Below are 19978 nucleotides of genomic sequence, written 5' to 3'. Positions count from 1 at the left end.
ATGACTGAATACGAGAACTTTTGCAAATAGATGAAAAGTACTAGGGTCGGTATTCATTTCGACACTTATATCAGAAATATAGATTTTTCTCAGTTTTTGGATTAGATAAAATGCTTGGCCAACTTTGGTATGCAATCGAAGCTTGGGCTAAGTACTTGTATTTTATCCTAAATTTAAGACAGCTCCATAGCAGACTTAAGCCATTTATTTCAGAGGCCTTGATTGGCAGGTATATGGTTTTCACACAGAGTCATAATAGGTTGTGCAAAATTAGCATGCATTTAATGTGACACGTTTTTGATCGACTATGAGACGTCACAATGATTATCAGCAAATATTTTTGCCTTAAAGTCGGTTTGCTTAAGTTAAATGCTTAGATGAGCGAAATAGTACTTACGGCATCTCCCCTTTCTCCACCAATACCAACGGGTCCAATAGATCCCTGAAGTCCAGGGGCTCCATTCCTGCCTGGTCCTCCAACCTCTCCTTGAATTCCCTGACAAACGTGAAAAGTGAAAGAGATGCATAAAATGACATATCTCTGTTAAAAAAAAAAACAATGACAAAACATACAAAGATGCTTGCTTTGACAATTGTTGGCTATTCACACCACTCTGGAATGTGGCTATACATCTCTTCACATATACCTGACAAAATTTCACATATTCCTAGGCAATCGCAACTGGGCAACTTAAAATTTACATCTTTCGAAACTTTTTCCAAGTACATTTTATTACAAGACTTTTTGACAATGCACTTAATAAATAAATGTGCAATAAATGAGCCTGATGTTCAACAATGGTAGAATTGATCAACTGAAAATTGATTTCAAAAAGCTTTAACCTCTACCTTAATACACATAACTTTCAATTTCTTACTTGGAGAGTATATTGTTTATTTCCTCTTCTTTTCTTGAAGCATCTCTATGTATACATTAAGAACTATCACAAAATGTGAATTAAACTTTGATGGTAAAAAGTTATTACTGTACGTACGTCACACAAAGGGTTCAATATAAAGCACTTACCATTTCTCCAATAATTCCACTGTCTCCACTGGATCCGGGGATACCCTGCCAACAATAATTTCAAACATAAGTATTTAGGACAACAAATAATAAAAATAATAATGAAAATTATTTAGAGTCATGAAGCAGACAATTAATATGAGTCCATTTGCAAATTTACAGAAGGAGCAAGCTACATTATATGAACTGTGTACTCCAAAATACATGCATATATGAAGTTTATGCTTACACCAACTATTTCTTGAAGGGAGACCAAAATATACATGGATATGTTTGAGCTATATTTTTGCAGATCAGATATAAATGTATATTTTGCAGTTGACTATTACAACAGGACTACCATTAAAAAAGGTATAATGATTTGCAGCACTTCCAAAAAGTTAACTTTAATTAGGATTAGTGCTTGGGTTAGCAATGTGAACTACAGATTAGAAACTTAATATGTCTCAGACTTTTGATTTGATATATGAAAGTAAATATTGGAGGGGTAGGTTTAAATAATTCTCAACCTTACATTAACTCTTTTCCCCGCTTTTGTCACATTCCAGAACATGTATCAGACAGCTTTTAATAGTTGACTATTATCACAAGCACCATGTGATAATATATGACAATAAATTTGTCAATCCCGAGATGCAGTTTGAGGCAAATTATTCATGAAGTAATATCTATATTGTGCTATTAAAGAGAACGTTAAGAGAAAGTGACTTACAGGGGCACCAGCAGAACCAGATTTGCCACGAGAACCAGACTCTCCTACAAGACCGACTGGTCCAGATGATCCCTGTCCTCCTTGCATACCTGAGTCTCCCTATATCAACAAAAATTCAACAAGAATAAATTAATGAAGTGTTCCAGGTATGAATGTACATCTACAGTAGAAAATCAATACATATGAACCATGAAAATTATCTTGTGACAATACATCAGAGTAAAAAAAAAGAATTAAAAGAGTAAAGATGAGAAGAATACCTTGTTATATTACGTATTTTGTTCAACTCAGAGCTTTTAATATTAATTTCCCACTGCACAAGAAACTGTGGTGTTTGATTTGAAAGGAAGGCAAACATAGACTGTTGAAAGCCAGAAAGGTATTAGAAAGGTCTGTATTCATGGATATGAGTTACAATTATTGGCTCACAATGTTTATTAAATTGTCAAAATTCACTTTAAAAACATACATGTATTGAACATGGTCTAAAAACATTCAGAATTGTATAATTAACATATATATGTTTATAAATTGAACATTGCAAATGGTTTTGCTGCAACCTGCACTCCACCGAAATATAATAATGAATTCTCTTCCTTACCGTTGCTCCATTCGCTCCGGGTAGTCCAGATGGTCCAAGAGGTCCCATGTTTCCCTGAAAAGTTAATAAATAATATATGTGATAATTACATGCAACAACACAAAAGTACCATAGCATGTACACCAACAAGAAAGCAAACAAAATATAAATATCAAATTATTTAAATCTTGTAAAAAAACATGAGAATACATGTAGGTATGATTACCGGGATCTTTTAAAGGTGGCAGGAAAAGTTATATTAAAGGAATTTTGTAGATTAATTACTAATAAAGAAAAAGAGATAATAATTAAGGAAAACAATACTTAAATCATCTAGATCATCAAAACCTGGCTAAGAACGTAGATCATAGTATTGATGCAATGCATTTAACCCTGATGGAGTGTTTCTTAATATTTTCTTTACAAATGCCTCTCGGTTTATTGTGTGGAAGCTAGTCCACTAACTGTATATTTATTCCAAGACCTCAATATTCTCCTCTAGATTGCCATTTTATTTTCTTCAGCATACTTACGGTTGGTCCTTGTTCTCCATTAGATCCACGCTCTCCGGAATCTCCCTGCAAAAAGACAAAAAAGGGGTTATTAATGATGATCACTAGCTTACTTTTTAACGTATTTTTTAAAGCTGTTAATTAGGCCTCCAAACTATATATTTTAAATGGCCGATGAACATCTTCACTAGGCACTATTAAGATAGTAAATAGCTGCACGCTATCCGATCCTACTACATGTTCTAACATGTGATAATAACTTACATGTAATATGTAATTTAAAGCTTATCTGCCGTAGTTTACAGGAGGGATTAAACCGCTCTACAAGGTCACTGGACAGGTGGTTATCTCATCAACTCAGCTCTCAGTTAACATAAGAAAAAGAGGATTATGGGGGACCAATGGTCACCGATTAGGCATTGTTTGTTATATAGAGGGCGCAAGTAGCTACCAGTAGTGCAGTGGGCCTTTAAGAGTTCATGACTTTGGTAGAGAGCATCAAAAAGATAAATGACTTACCATAGGTCCCTTAGATCCAGCACCTCCACGAGATCCACTTGGTCCACGTTGTCCCTGAAAAAGACAGACAAATAAACAAACAAATTAAGTAAGCAGATCTAATGTTTCAATTGAAGTATACTACAAACTCCCTGTGTTGCCTTAACTTCTTACAAAAACATCTGAAAATGTACTGCTACCATTTGCTTAAAATTCTTCATAGTCTAATCAACAGCCCATGTATTCCATCTAAAACAGGCTTTATAATTAATTAAATTATTACAACACCATGTATCATTATCACATGAACGCTATACATGTTACGTATTCATTTACTGTAGATCAGCTTTCAATTAAAAATTTTAAGTTTATCCTTTTGGTATGATTGTCATGGATGTTACTTACAGGATTTCCTACTGCTCCGACGGGTCCGCTTGCGCCCATGTTACCACCTTCTCCAGCTTCTCCCCTCTCTCCAGCTGCTCCGGGAGCTCCATGACGGCCCTGCGCAAGAAGAGGAAAAATGTTTCCACTTACAATTAGTCTGTAGTAGTTGTTCTAACTTTGTATCATCAAGAGCTTTACAGGTATCTTTTTTATATCTCCATTTAGTCTATAAATGGTGTATATCTGCTAATAGTTTGTTTTTATTTATGTATTTTAACTCCAAATCTAGATAACCCAAGACCAAACAAATTTCTCATGCCTATAGGCAACAGGCATGAATAATATATGCAAAACTGATCAAAATACATGTATTTTCTAACATTATGGTACACCTTTTAATAGTAGGATTTTTGTTGTGTGTTCAGTATGGCAGGAATGGTGAATAGACCTCTGTACTAATTGTAAGCATACTTCTTGAGGAGATTCTCCTTTGCAACTCAACAGCTTGTCAGACATAGCAACAGACAATGTATCTATAGAGATGTCATTATGTGTAGCAGGTAAATTAAATAGTCCTGGGTTTCTCGAGAGAAACATGCATACGTATAAGTTTGCTGACAACCTAATGAAACGCATGTATTACATTTTACGCATGTTCCAGTGTGACATTTTTTTAGAGAACTTGTACTTTTGTGAAACAACGCCAATGACTAATTTACTTACACCCCATCCTTTGTGTCCTGGGTTGCCTGACATTCCGTGCATTCCACCTAGACCCTGTAAAACAAAAGATCGGAGACGTAACATAAATTTGCAAATATCTATCAAAGTTTTAACAAAAACTCTCTTCAAATTGCTATAAAAAATAACAACAGACATTTTACTTGGCATATTTTTAAGAAGTTAAAAACAATTAATATATTGTAAGACGGTTGTAATGGTATTGAGTCCTTGTTCTTAAGTTCCTTCTTGTAAGATGGTTGTAACAGTATTGAGTCCTTGTTCATAAGTTCCTTCTGACAATATTCCACCGAAAATGGGGGGAAACAGGAAAATGTTTGTTAAAATCTTCTTTCAGAAAAATAATATACAAACAAAAAGTTAGTCAGAGCACAATTGGTGTTTGTAGTTACACATTTCACAAAGCGGAAGACTGCTTTCAAAGAACAGGAATACTTACAGGTCGGCCACTGATTCCTACAAGTCCAATTTCTCCTTGCCTTCCATTTTGTCCCTAGAAAGGAGAAAAAAGAAGAGAAACATTATGTAATCATGATCATCAATTGTTAAAGTCAGCATTTTCCCTCTTATGAGGGGTAACTGACTTTCGCGCCATGATCACACTTCTTCCATCCACTTCTTCTTGTCTCAAGCATCTTTCTCATTTAGACCAACCTTACTGCTTTATTTCTTCATCATTATTATATTTCCATGAAGTGTTCTGTCTTTGGATCCCTTCCCTCTTATGCCATCTACTTTCAGATCCCACACTCTTTTCACAGATCATCATCCTCCCTTCTTAACATACGACCCATCCATCTCAATCCACTTCTCCTTACCACTTCCACCACGGTATCTTCCAGACCCATCCTTTCCTCACAAGCTATAAATCTTTGGAATAACAGAACTACTTTATTCACTTACCTATCCATGTAAAGTAAATCACTATTGTTTGAAGTTCTTTAAGGTTCAATATTGACATAAATTTGTAAGAGTTGTCCAAATTCGAATTTCTTTTTCTTTAATACATTGTTATCAAACTTAGTACTATTGTAGATCTAACCCAACAGTATATCTAATAATTCATCCAAAATTAAGCTACTCTATTCCAATAATAAATGAAACCAGCTTTAGCAATCACCTGTGTAGAAAGACTGCCTGGCTCTAGAGACCTGGGCCCCGTCTTACAAAGAGTTACGATTGATTCAAATCAATCGCAAGGTTGCAGTCTCCTATCTCTTAAGTACATAGCTGCGATTGATATCAATCACAAATATGTTGTGATTGATATAAACTCTTTGTAAGCCGGGGCCCAGACTTATTTTACTTGTTTTCTTGCAAGTGCTTCCCACTGCATATAATATTTTGTTTTGTCATCTGTACAACTATTGCTATTCAGCCATTTGGCTGCAAAGGTAAGTTTTTGGAAAAAAATCTTGAATCTTGAGTGAGTGAACTTACATCATTGCCATCCTCTCCATCTTCACCACGTGCTCCACGGGGTCCAGACATTCCCTAATTGAAGAAAAAAATAAATAAAAGAAACATTGACCTCTAATAAAGTACAATTTGTTTAGCCCCTAGCAACATTCCATCATGGTTGCATTTGATTGTTTGAGTCGCTTGTTAAAAATCACTTACTCGTGCTCCACGGTGTCCACTGTAACCAGCTGATCCAGGAGTCAATTCAACATAATTTTTTTGCAAGAGACCCATGGTTTCTTGTCTTAAGACTGAAATACCTGCTCTTCAAATAACTAATACCCAGTTAACTAGCACCCAATGGTACATAATATTGTAAAGAGCATTTGAACCTGTACGTATGTAAATGCGCTATATAAATACATCATCATCATACCACTATTGTTATTCTCGTTATCATTAACATTATTACAGTCTAATTAAGGCATGGCAGTGAATATGTAAAATGGAGATCAGTCCATCAAAACTGTGAGTGGATGGGTGTTCCAGCATATTTTGTTGAAGATATGACGTCATACAGGGATAGGGTAAGGTATAGCGTTTGGTCCCAAATTAAAATTAAGCAATCCTTTAATGTAGGATATTGACAGAGGAACAATATACATAGGAGCATGTGTACTATAAGCGGAGGAGGACTATAATAAGGTTCCATAAATGACTTACCATAGGTCCTGCGGATCCTTGGGGTCCCATTGGTCCGGTCAATCCTTGTGGTCCCTGAGAAGGAAAAAAGTTTACAATTTCTGTTTAGCAAATAATACTTTATTGGTTGGGGAGACCCCACCTAGTTAGAAAGCTCAAGCTTATATGGCTTTGGGCTATTCAAGATGAACAGTGGATTTTAGATGTGAAAAACTGCTCCAACTTGCCAGTTATCAACAGTTCCATTTGTCATATTTACAATGTTTTCAATAAATATGTTGGTAAAAGAAAAAACTTTAAACAAGCCTAGACAAGTTTTCATATGTGGAGCTATTTGGAGCTAGAAATGCGTCAACTCATATACTCTATCACAGAGTCCAGGTCTTCCTGGCTCTGTTTTTCTGCTCCTATTTTCAGTTATGCACGTAGGTTGTGTAAAATAAGGAATGTTGTAGATTACGAACAAAGATAAACAGATGATTTATTAATAGAAAAAATACTTGAATATCTGGACCATCAAAACTTTCACTGCTATCATTGATTTAATGTTTGATGAGACATATGATTCATTCGACATAACTGACATGTAATTTACAAGCGGATGTACAAGAAAATTTGTTAAAAAACACTTACACGTGCTCCACGGTGTCCACTGTATCCAGCGGATCCAGGACGGCCCTAGTGATGAAAAAAGTGAACGGTAAATCAAAATCATTGTTAAACAATACATTTGTGAAGAATATAAATCATAGGTACATTCAATTTATTACCTTACTTCACAAAATATACTTTAATTGTAATGGACAGAAAGATATCTACAAAAGCTTGTTCATTGAAAAAATCCTATAAAAACATTTACACACAAGCATGAGTAAATGATTACAAAACAACCCAATACAAAGAGAAATAAATACCAATGCGAGCCCTCTAACTTCTTCAAACCGATTTCTTAGAAACGGTCCTAATATAGTAACATATAGCACTTACAAATAACAATAAAACACAGGTTATAAGTCAATTGTGATGCGCATTTTGATGAAATGATACAAACCACTTTCGTTCCCAAGAAATTGAACAATAGAATAGCCCAGGAAAGCTCTTTATTCTTTCGCATTTTTTTTCTGGAAAACACTAGACAGAGGTTTTGTAATAAGTTTGCTGACTTATGTACTCACAGGTGCGGTATTGTAGATGGGTGCAGTGTAAGCAGGTCCCTTAGACTGCTGGGCAGCAGCAGTCATCTAACAAAAACAGAACAGAATAACAATTAGCATATATCCACATGAATTGCACGTCATGAAAACTAACATTGTATTTTCTCACAGAACCAAGAGATAAAAGTGACAAGATTTACCACCCGTGAAAATTCAACTGCATAGAAGTACTGAGCAAATGTTTGGGTTGACATGTTATTGATGATGGAATAAAAGTCACTCCATTGATCAGTAATGAACAGGGATAGGCAATTTACTTTCCTATTTTGACACCAGGCTGCAAATTAGTAAGTACTTATTTCCATACTTTATGTTTACGGTCAGAAAAGGAAATTGCCAATTCATGTTCAATTGCCAGTAATGTAATAGAGTAGTAATGTTGGAGGCGGCTAACCTTTTCACTAATTGCAAACCTTTGTACCGAAAGTTGTACTACAAGTTACTAAAGTTTGACAGAATGTGATATCAAATATTAGCAGTGAACTGCCAAATCGGACACAGCTAGATACACAGTCTGGGGGTGTTTCACAAAACTTGTCATCAGTGACAAATGAAAGTTTCTGTTATAAGCTACTGAAATCCTTGCTTCTGATTGGTTATCAGCAGATTTATCACTGATCTTTGTCATTTGTCATTGAAAAAAGGCTTTGTGAAACGGGCGCCAGGTAGATCTTCTGTGTGATATGAAACAAGGAGGACCACCAGTCTCTCTTCCCATCGGCTTTGAGTTTTGAGGGGGACAGATATACGTACCTCACCAGGAGGGCCAGGAGGTCCAGGGGGTCCAGGGGTTCCACGGTTACCAGAGTTACCATCACGTCCATCTTCTCCCTGTCATCATAATAATACAAATGAACAGATAATGAGCATTGATATTCAAACAGCGATATGGTCATGCACTGTGAAAGTAGATAATTTCATGCACATGAAACTTTTATTGAGTTTGTGATTAGTTAGGATTCATGAGAGTTTCCTGCTGCCGCCTATTAAAACCAGAATGAATCTCTACAGGAATATTTGTTAAGCGGTTTCTTGCCATTGTCAATCACAAATCAGGGTTTTTAGATGTAGCAAAAGAATCTGGTTTTACAGTACACAACTACTCTTTACTCTGATTTGTATGCTTTCAAACACAATCCCATCAATATGTAATTGATGAGACACTAAATCTACAAGCTTTGTTGATATTTTTGAGACAATGCTGTATTACAATACTTTGATACAATCAGTGTATCATTCTAACAAATGTCTTTATTCATAAATTGGGTTTGAATTTCAGGAGCGAAGTCAAGCTTTTTCACATCAAAGAATTAAGGCCCAAACATTCTACAGAGCACAGATACTTTATAAAATATCTGAGCTATATAAAATCCAATCTTATTATCGAATTTCCTGTACGTGCATCTATTTCAGGATTTTTGGGGTAAATTCATTTTAACTTGGTGATCAGAGTCGGCTGCCCACCCGATCATGTTTCAAGTAATCATTTTTGGATGGCCCTAATATGGACTCGGATCATTAGAGATAGGTATAGGAGCACTTCTTACCCTTTGTCCAGCAGGTCCACTGAGTCCATTAGGTCCACGGCGTCCATGGTATCCCTGAATGTAAAAGAAAAATGACACATAGACATATAAAATCTATCCTTTTTAGCTTTGTGTAATACTAATTAGGTACATATTCTGCACTTCACTAAAATTAGTTTAAGATTGCACTGAATATATAAGTGTAAAGTACTTGAGCATCATTTTTTCTAGACTGGGTACTCTTGGGGAAACTGGAGACTTGTGGGGGTTATTATTTTTTCCAAAGGTTTACAAAATGGAGTAGCACAACCATTCTCCTAAAGTCACCTATAGGATTATTATGTAATTATGACAAGCACAATATCTGAAGCATTCAGTCTGGCTGTCTCTCTTCATTAACAGTTATTAATGTGATATTTTTCGTAATTCTAGAGATTTGTTTGCTCTCTGATAACTGCCAATGTAGTACCCTAGCTAGCTAACATTACTGTTGAAGAAACAAAAAGAAAGAAGTGAAGAAGAACTTACAACTGATCCAGCCAATCCAGGTCTTCCAGGGGGTCCAACCATACCGGGCTGTAGTGGGCAAGATAATAATAATGTGAAAAAGAGGAATTAAGTATATTTGTCTAAAGGCAGGGTATTTTACAAACACTACTTTAGATTTATGTATACCCACTGCCAACTTTTAATATATCATACCACAGTATATGAGCAACTGGTGTAGATGTTTTTTGTGAGTTAAATTCCCTTTTTAAAAAAAAATCTTACATCATGCATAAATAGAAACTTATTACATTTTTATTCCAGCTCATGAAGTTATTAATTAAGGTCTTAAAATCAAGAAGAAAGACTTACTGGGATGTCAAATGGTTCTCCCTTGGCTCCCTTAGGTCCTGGTCGACCTTGCACCTGATGACACAAAAACAAAAGGTCACAATGATTCCAGCATCTTTACAACATGCAAAGTAAAAATTTCCAATTCTTATAACATTAACTGCTATTTAACATGATTTTTTTTTAAAGAGGCAATATATTTGTTTATTCTGATACATTGGGAAATTTGAACGACTGATGTTTCTACTTTCATATTTGATTGTATTTCTACTTTGATGACGTAGTCTTCATCAAATCATAATAATAATTTGCAGGGGTATGTCATGTCGATGTAATTTTAAGAATGTTGACTTTTCATCAACTCTCCAATCCGGATTTCAAGCAGTAAAATAGATTGCCTGTCGGAAATACACGAATGACCTTCCTGGTTCGCCAAAGTGGCTGTTGAGAATCACAGGGGCATCATTTCTGAGTATAGAGTGTTTTACATGTGCTAAAGCCGTCTGAAAATCGATCATGTCCATCTTAATATTTTACTGTTTACTTACTGGAGGTGGAGCTGCAGAGATGGATCAAGACACAGATGCAGAAGCAGGAAAGCAAATGTAAAACAAAAAAAGAATTAGAAATTTGTACAATGATGTTGATAGGGCTTGTTCCAATACAAGGCAGTAAATCACCTCACAAGTTTCTCCATTGCAGCATATTTAATTAAAATGCTCTCTACGCAAAGGCAACATATTTTTCTGAATGCACTGGCTACTTGTCAATTAGTATGTGAACATAACTTTTTATATATAAATTAAAATAGATTATATTATGCCGTGAAAGCATAGTGTGAAGTGAAATACTGCTTTATATCGGAACTAGCCCTTAGGCATTGAAGCCATCTTATTTCACCTGAATCACTTTGACTGTTAATTTGGATACCTAATATTCTGAGGTATTATAATTTGAATTAAAGCCACAGCAATCAGGAGTCTAAAATATAAAGTTTGTAGTAGGGCAGATATTTATTTTGATCATCGATCATACTTACTCTCTCCCACAGATTACGAGATCTGAAATGCAAGCTACATGTATCGATCTCCTCACATCAAAATACATTGACAAAACAAGGGGGTTCTCAAACATGCTTTGTTGATTTAGATTAATGGAGGGGACGGACAGACAACATCACAAACCACAGAACAGACAAACAAGGTGAGGATTCGTGCAGAAGGTCTCATGCGTAATATTAGAAAGGGAGAAAAAGTGTGACAAGGTTTAAGTTATAACAGTCATATTGAATTAATGCATATGAAAACCTCCTATCTTTTAATTTTTATTCTAGCATCACTATGAATAATTGAAGTCAAAACTTAGTGAAATTTAAACCTTAGCCATATATCCATAAATGAACATCATGCTGTCATCCTAGATCAGTACTATTTACAGTATATCTGTATGACTAATGTATGACAAACAACATCCTCCCCCCCCCCCCTTTCCCGGAGTTTATGATGAAGAACAAATTTTGAGAGAGTCTATTTGTGTGACGTTGATCTTTTAAAAATGTAACAAAGAATTGAACACAGGGCTCAAGTTTTATCTCTTGATGAATATCAAATTTGGAAGGTAGTTTGAATTTTTGTGTCATATAAAACAAATTTTGTACCAGAAAAATAACAGAACTTTAAAAATCTCACACTATTCACAGCATGACAACACATACATAAAGTTTGTTTAAAAACATATTTATCATAAACTTGCATTTCATTAGATCACAATGCTCAATGCTTTCCCAGAGCTAGGGCATGTTAGCTATTGACTTACCAGCCTTGGCACAACGAATAAGTCTACAACTAGTAAGAGCATTCTCTCTGGTGGCTCTCATTGAGAAACCCGAGGAAGCGGCAACATGCTTTGAGAGCTCAGCACAGAGATAGTAGTCTTCTTCGCAGTTGACATCAGCAGAGTCAACAAGGGCCTCTAGGTTACGGAAGACCATCGTGTTTCCGGCATCAAGATCGTAGCTGGCATCGGCAGGGTCCAGAGTCTGGGTACGCAGGATGTCGCGCCTGCCAGAGCCGTCATTGTTGTTGGAAGTGAAAGTCTCAAGACGCCAGAGGTTGTTACCGGCTGCATCTCCTCCAGTGGGGTTGGAGTTGACGGTGAAGTCGAAGGACAGGTCGTTGGGTCCATCGGACAGCTCAGAGTCAGAGTTCAGAGATAGCCTGGTGTTGTCGATCAAAACTCCTACAACATGATAAATAATATGATTGATTCATTTTTTTGATGAAGTATCCATCCTGTAAGGAACAAGAGCTGTATTATGACCCAAAATCACTAAATTAAGTATTATTCCTGAAAAACCCAGGGTGTCAAAGGGAAACTTTTCAATCATATTTTTCTAAACTAAATATACATGTATCTCAATACTGCATTCACCTCTAGTATGTCCACAATTTTTACTATTAGACAAAAATTAACATGAAATACTATTCATCTAAAAGTTGAAAAAAATACAGATGAAAACATTTATTTCATTGCCTACAGATGAAAAAAAACATTGACAATTTCCTATAAAACAGTGTCAAGGTGTATCTTATAACAGGGCATACTGTACCTTCACAGTTCAGCTCAAAGCAATCAGTCAATACATCTTCTGTGGGGTTGGCGATCATTTCAAAATCTGGGCTAGGATAATCTCCCTTGCGGAGCTCAGAACAGAAGTACCTGACATCGTTGCAAGTCAAGCCTGTCATATCCATGTTGGTGTCCACAGCTCCATAGCGGATGTTCTCACCAGGGAAGGCAGATTTGTCCTTCTGGTACTGGGTGAAGGTGTATGCAGTCTGGGGGTTGAATCGCCTACCACGGCCATCTGGGAAGCTGCTTCCAAAAGTAGACATCTCCCACAGGTTCTTTCCCTGGGCCTTTCCACTGGATGGGTCGGTTAAGGCTGTCATTTCGTACAAGATGCGGTTGTTGCGGGTGCCCTCGTTCACACGAACGTTGCCAAGAGGATTGGTCTCAACATCATTGATCATTACCGCTAAAAAAGAAAGGGATAAGTGTTCAAACATTTTTTAAAAATCCTATTCACAGTGGCACTACTAAATCAGGAGAAATCATAACAAAATAATGCCTCCGGCTACTTTGTAGTGGAGGCATAAAAAGAAATCTTAGTGTTTTTAATCTTTTGAATACTAGACCTAGAAAAACATCTCCCACAGATAAATTTTACTTACGTCTTCGGCAAGGCTGCTCCTTGCAGCTGATGATAACATCTCCACCACCATTGATCTCAAACTCGAAGTCAGGGCTAGCACGTAGACCCTTGGCGAACTCCAGACACAGCCAGCGGTACTCGGAATCACAGCCAATCTGGGACAGGTCGAACTCGGTCTCCAGAGCGTTCAGCTCAAGGGGCATGCCTTCACCTTCAGCTGGGGTAGAGGATTGGCCACGGGTCAGGATCTGGCGCTTGTAATCAAGACGGGGTCCGGTTCCCTGTGGGTTCTGGGCTCCAAAGACACCAATACGCCACAAGCCATCACCATCGGCTCCACCACTCTCGGGCAGAGTGCTCACATCAACGTTGAAGCGCACATCATCTGGGCCATCAGCAGATACTGGTCCGTGGCTCATATCCCAATCCAAGTCGGTGAAAACAACACCTGAGCACAAAGAGATAGATTAATCATCTCATAGAGAATTCCAAGGAGGCAAAGAATTTATCAGGGAAATGTAGTGTTGGTGTGTTTTGAGTGGTATAATAGTGAAGAAGCAAATAAGATGCTTACCTTTGCAAGCTCCATCGGGTACCTCAAAGCAACTCCTGAGTACAGTTTCATCAGGGACAGCAGTAAATTCAAAATCAGGTCTGGATCTTGGGTCCTTGCTGAGCTCATTACAGATGTATTTGACCTGAGGACAGCGGAGGCCTGTCATATCAAAGTTGGTGGCGAGGGGCACAAAGTCTAGAGTATCACCAGCAGCCATAACAGGGAGGGCAGCATGATAGCCGGAGAGAACCTCCTCCTGGTAGTTTTGTTGGGGTCCGTTGCCGTTGGCGCGCTCGCTACCCCACTGGCTGAGGGTCCAGAGATCCACACCACGTACGGTACCAGAATCAGGGGTTGTGGTTGCAACTGAGTTGTACTGGATAGGATTAGTATCCTTTCCTTCATACAGTATCAGGTCAGAGAGTGTCTCAGTAGGTTGGGAATGTAGTTCGGAAACCTCAACACCTGTGATGATAGGAAAAGATTTGATTTGCACATGCAATTTTGATTTCACATCCAAACAGACTGTGAAATCCTGCAAATCATGCAAGATAGAAATTTCATAGCGTTAACCCTTAACCCCTTATTTTCACTTCATGCCATCTAATTAGCCATGCAGTAGAGAGAAGTATTTAGAAAGGCTTACCATAGTGCCGTTTATTTAAACCTCAAAAGCAGAGCCCAAAAGATCCCCAAAAGAAAACAGAAGAGTCATTCATGCTCTTAGATTAGAATTAGATTCGAGTTGAAGATTTAGCATATGAAGAATTATGGAAAAGATATCAAGATTTTGAGAAAGACAGAAATTTCAAGTTTGCATTCATTGAAAGAAATCAACAGAACTGAAAGACAAGTGAGTATAAAGAACAATTAGATTCAAGATTTTGTTTAAATCAGAAGTTCTAGTAAAAGACAGTAAGACAGTTGCAGAGACAAGATCATGCTTGGCTGGAGAACAAGAGAGAGTTCAGACGGAAAGTAAGAATTGACCATGCAAATAAGAGAACCGTGGAGTTTCCTTTTTTATAGCAGACATGACCAAATACCACTCTTGTTTCTCCAGCATCCTGCATCTTGCTCCTGTATCACTCTCTTGCCATGTGGTAAGAGCCCAAATTCCTCTTCCTGATCTACCTAACACTTGCCTTAGTAATCTAAACCTGTAAGGGGAGAAGGGTTATTTTACTTGCCCTAGCAAGTCCCTACTTAAAAAAATTGATCTGTTTTCACCAACATATTTGCCTCAGGGCAAACTATGCTGGTGGCCAAGTACTCAACAAGGGTGAGAGATTGATGGTCATGCTGATGATACGTGAATGAAGAACAGAGTGATGATGATATGACAAAGGTGATAGTCATTAGATACAGTGTGAGTGAGAGAGACAGAGAGGGAGGAAAATCCTCACACTCCCTAGAAGTTACCTCTACAGGGTTGCTCCCGGCAAGAAATGATGGAATCGGTTCCTGCTTGGGTCTCGAATTTGTATCCAGGGGTAGGGGCCACACCCTGCTTGAATTCCACACAGAGGTAACGGTAGTCGTCACAGCCGAGTTCGTCAATTGGGAAGTTGGTCAAGACGTTGTCAAATTCTAGAGGTCCACCTTCCTCGAGCGGTTTGGCCCCATTGAAGGGGTCCAGGGTCTGGGAGATTTCGTCCCTGCGAGGACCATCACCGTCGGGTCTGGTAGCAGCGAACACACCAAGCTGCCACAAGCCTTGTCCATTGACATCGGGACTCAGTGGGTCGAAGTTGATGTCGGCAGTGAGGGTAAGAGGAGATGGTTGACCGAATGGAGCATCACCAACGTCAGCTTCCCAATCAATGTCAATAGCGGTGACACCTATTTCAAATACATGAAAAATGAATAACTACAGTTAAACAAATTATATAAGCAACCATAATATCCGGTGAACTTCTTTGCTTGCATACAAATAATTGAAGGTGAAAAAGTAGAACCTCATTGATATTTTCTATAAAATCTATTTGGAGCCAAAAGGGTGTTTACTGTGTATTTAAGTATATTATGAACCCCTATGACTCCAAATAGACGATATGACTATGGAAAAGATTATCTCTCATGAATAACACAAAATATGTTAACATATTCTCCCTCAGTATAATCCTCATAATGCATGGGTGATGAACCAGGAGTCATTCTCTAACCAAGTAACAAGGGGATACCACTCACCCTTGCAACGATCCCTCATGTCAATGCACTCGGTGATCACTGATTCATCAGGGCGAGCCTCAAAGATGTAGTTCACGCTAGCCCTGTTGTTCTTATCCAGATCAAAGCAGACCCATTCAGCATCCTCGCAGCGAATGCCCGTCATATCAAATTCAAAGTTAACGTTGTTCATCATGAGGTTCTCCTCGTCCAACAGGGTAGTGGATGCTTCAGTGGGATCCAGGATCTGCTCTTCGAGTCCAGCCTTGGGTCCGGAGCCATCAGCTCTGCGGCTGCCATAGACGGCCATCTTCCATAGCTGGTCTCCTCGGACATTGGTAGCATCGTCATGGGTGACGCCGGTCAGGTCAACACTCAGTGGGTTCCTCTTGTTTTCATAGATAATCTGGTTACCAAGATCAGCCTCTAAGTCGGTGAATATGGCCTCTGTAAATGGAAGGAAAGAGATGAAAGAAAAAGTATGATTACACCAAATTTCATATAAAGATAGTCTTTACATGAGCTGGTTTAACTATACAGAATATAGAAAGAACTGAACTTGTATTAATTTTTTTTATTTTAACACAATTGTATATACATCTATTAATATGATCACAAACAGCCAAAATAGTGATGTTCTAAATAATATGGACTCTAGTGAATACACCTTAAGTAGATTTTTTATGTTTTGAGCACGCCAGAAACACAACGAATTTGGTTAGACGAAATGTTTCAAAGACCCACACAGCCAGAGTAACTTTATACCACATCATGGGGGGAAACAGTCATTTATATATCATTTAAGTATCTATGGATCAAAGAACCAAAGGAAATTCATTTCAAAAACATGAAATAGTATGTGATGAATCTTAGAATCAGAATATATTTAGGGAAATAATAATATGCCCATGTGTATAACAGGAAACTGAATTTGTAAACATACTGGTTCAAAGACTCTATTTTCATTTCTCCCCTTTTTTTTTTGCAATAAGAGGACGACTCTTTTCATTCTTCAATACAAGAGAAATGCAGATATCAGCCTTCTACACTTTTCATGAAGCAATTGCTAATGTGTTAATTGATATTGTGCATAATCATGTTTTTTTTTTCTCCTGATAACAAGTGTGTCAAATTTTGTATACTAACTGATGGATTTCACTCTATTCTGGGGGGCATTTTGTGCTTCAGAGCACTAATAATAATAATAATATTTAATTTTTATATAGCGCTTAATACAAATGTCTCTAAGCGCTTTACAAATATACTAGATATCAAAAAGAGCTTTGGTATGCACGTAGCAATTTTACAATCAATGGCATGCCTTCACTTTATCAGCTGTAAAATACTAGCTGTTGTCAACTGAATTTAAACCTGCATATGAATTCCAGGGGCCCGTCTTACAAAGAGTTGACATCAATCGCAACTTATTTGCATAAGAGATAGGAGACTGCAAAATTGCGATTGATTGGAGGACTTGCGATTGGATCGAATGTAGCTCTTCGTAAGACGAGGCCCAGGAAGCAGGTGGATATTGAAAGAGAGGTGCACATCTTGTGCAAAAGACAGTTCAGAGATCAAAATCATGGACTTACTAGAGAGACACTCCTGCTCTTTACACTTGACGAGTGTGTTAGCCTCGGCGCTGTTGTCCATGGCATCAATCACTCGGAAGAAGTAATCAGGGTTGGGGTTGTCCCCTCCGGTAAATTCCAGACAAAGGTAGTTAAAGTCATTGCATCCCACGGTTCCAATCTCAAAGTCAGTGATAGCATCCTGGACTTCAAGGGGGCTATCGGCAATCAGGGTGGTACTGGCCTGGGGCCTGTCAAGGGTCTGGCGCTTGTAGTTGAAGCGCTCTCCGCTACCATCCCTGTTCCTGCTGCCAAAGAGGCCCTGGCGCCAGAGGCCGCTGCCGACCAGCTCGCGGTTGCCATCACGGAAGGTAACGGTGCTGTCAAGGCTGACGGAGCTCTCTTCTCCAGGGAAGACGGGCTCAACAGGCTCCAGAGTCCATTCAAGATCCTCGGCAAATACTCCTGTTAGGGTGGAAGAAGATAGCCAGATAATTAGTTTCAGATAGAAAACTGTTTCAGAGTGTTCAGATAGAACCTCTTTTGATGTATCGCCTGAAAGGTATACGACCGATGAAAAAGAATGCTCCATATTTAATTTTCTCGAGACTTGATCAAATTCAGAAAATTCAGAATAATTTTTGAGTATTCAAGTCTCAAGAAAATTTATACTTTGCATTCCAACAACCTTCTTCTACCATCTCTGAAAGTAAAAAGATTTATGCATTTATACATATATTGTACGATTATTCTGTCAAAATTGAACACTAGTGTGTAGATATCAAGTGTTATAAAGTGATTGAATGGATGTTGAAGTAATTGATTAAAAGAGTTGCAATCAGTTGAACTGGTGTTATATATTTAACCTATACACATCTCACATAAAAATACACATTCTCTCTACAAATGATGAGTAGAAGAAATGAAAACACATAGAGAAACTGGAAAAGGAGGAAATAGGTGATGGAAAGAAACAATGGATAGCATTGCATAAATAAATCAAACAAACTCTGCAAGTACATAAATATTATCAATTTAATCAACAAAATTATTAATACAAAGGAGTGATTTTAGCCACATACTACTGTTTAAGAATGTGTCCAGTGAGGTCTAACTGAGATTTGGGACAGATGATTATGTATCTAACGAATGCATTAAAGATAAATCGACTGGATGCATCATACCAATTATTTGGTCTCTACTATTAAATCATAATAACAATGCCTAGTTTGAAGTAAATATTTCAAAACATGTGTATGTGTTTCTGTCTTCTGGAACTGTCAACATCTCTTTACTTTGAATTTATTTTGATTTTTGTTTTAAACTTAGCTCAACTATTCCCAATAAAGCAGTACAGTTTCATCTTGTACAAAAAGATTAACCATTGCAAGATATACTGTTATCTTTAACTTAGGCAAATGATCAAAATGCTTTTGCACTTCAGACTAGGATGTTTTTAGGAATACTACACTGTCGCAAAAAATCCTACGTGTCAGAATCGTAAGAAACAAAATCCACTGTTATGTTTGAAGTTTTTTTTTCTGTCGTCTCTTTCTCTCTTTCCTTCTTTATAATGAGCTTTCAGAAACAATCAGAATGTCCGACCAAGATGTTGCATGTTCTAGTGGGTGGGTGGGTACCATCTGGCTTCTATTACGTCTGTAACCCAAGGAATTTCCTAATTGGGATAGCTGATTGGGTCCCTATTGTGAGCCTGGTTGGTAATTCAGTTCGTCACAGGCACTGCTGGGTCCTCTGTGGTCGTCTTTAAGGTTTGGCTGTTTTGGTTTTTATTGCCCTTATTTTCATCGAGTCTAAGTTAATAATTAGAACAGTTTGCTTTGTGAGCAAATTAATGGTAATAGTCTCCATAGTTGGACATAATCCTTCGCTTGGTGACGCTCAACATATGTCCCCGGGATCTGCAATTAAAAGAAAAAATGGTGAGTACAAGAACACAGGCACATGAAGTAATACCACAGTCATTACTACAAAATAAAATAAGAACATATATTTACAGCCCATATTTTGCAAGCACCCAAAATTCATCCGTCCTTTTGATCAATATTTCAGTTAATGAATAGCAGACACAAAATCCTGTCTAGTTCTAATCCTGCCTTGTCCCAACTTTGTTTAATTGATTTTTTTTTTTGTCAGGGTGAAAAAAAAGCATGACAAATTTAGAGATAGAAAATATTATGGGTGACCAGCCACCTTTGTTTTATAAAGTACCTTTTATTTCCTGGTCAAACCTATGAATAACAATTTGAAATGTATAAAACAGAATCTTACAAGATGTATCTGTTCATAGAAAGAACAGGACAGCATTTT

At 37.5% G+C, this 19978-nt stretch overlaps 1 protein-coding gene across 4 annotated transcripts in view; it reads right to left on the bottom strand.

Moving 5' to 3' along the window:
- Nucleotides 1-19978, bottom strand: part of COLP2alpha (alpha-2 collagen) — a 69142-nt gene that overhangs the window by 24640 nt on the left and 24524 nt on the right. For 3 of the 4 annotated variants that reach the window (XM_030999854.1, XM_030999856.1, NM_214510.1), the window contains 25 exon segments: nucleotides 17669-18112; nucleotides 16098-16523; nucleotides 15330-15749; nucleotides 13926-14372; nucleotides 13371-13799; nucleotides 12746-13174; nucleotides 11953-12375; nucleotides 10686-10696; nucleotides 10159-10212; nucleotides 9829-9876; nucleotides 9322-9375; nucleotides 8528-8605; nucleotides 7736-7801; nucleotides 7194-7238; nucleotides 6582-6635; nucleotides 5898-5951; nucleotides 4897-4950; nucleotides 4440-4493; nucleotides 3735-3833; nucleotides 3351-3404; nucleotides 2853-2897; nucleotides 2341-2394; nucleotides 1740-1838; nucleotides 1028-1072; nucleotides 398-496 (listed from right to left, as the gene is read on the bottom strand). In XM_030999854.1, the coding sequence (XP_030855714.1) occupies nucleotides 398-496; nucleotides 1028-1072; nucleotides 1740-1838; nucleotides 2341-2394; nucleotides 2853-2897; nucleotides 3351-3404; nucleotides 3735-3833; nucleotides 4440-4493; nucleotides 4897-4950; nucleotides 5898-5951; nucleotides 6582-6635; nucleotides 7194-7238; nucleotides 7736-7801; nucleotides 8528-8605; nucleotides 9322-9375; nucleotides 9829-9876; nucleotides 10159-10212; nucleotides 10686-10696; nucleotides 11953-12375; nucleotides 12746-13174; nucleotides 13371-13799; nucleotides 13926-14372; nucleotides 15330-15749; nucleotides 16098-16523; nucleotides 17669-18112 (4085 nt within the window). 4 annotated transcript variants of the gene reach the window in all.

This window comes from Strongylocentrotus purpuratus, unplaced genomic scaffold (genome assembly GCF_000002235.5).
Source record: "Strongylocentrotus purpuratus isolate Spur 01 unplaced genomic scaffold, Spur_5.0 spur5_scaffold_6, whole genome shotgun sequence".
Classification (NCBI taxonomy): Eukaryota; Metazoa; Echinodermata; class Echinoidea; order Camarodonta; family Strongylocentrotidae; genus Strongylocentrotus; species Strongylocentrotus purpuratus.
The sequence above is the reverse complement of the archived record's forward strand: the minus strand, read 5'-3'. Positions and strand labels throughout refer to the sequence as shown.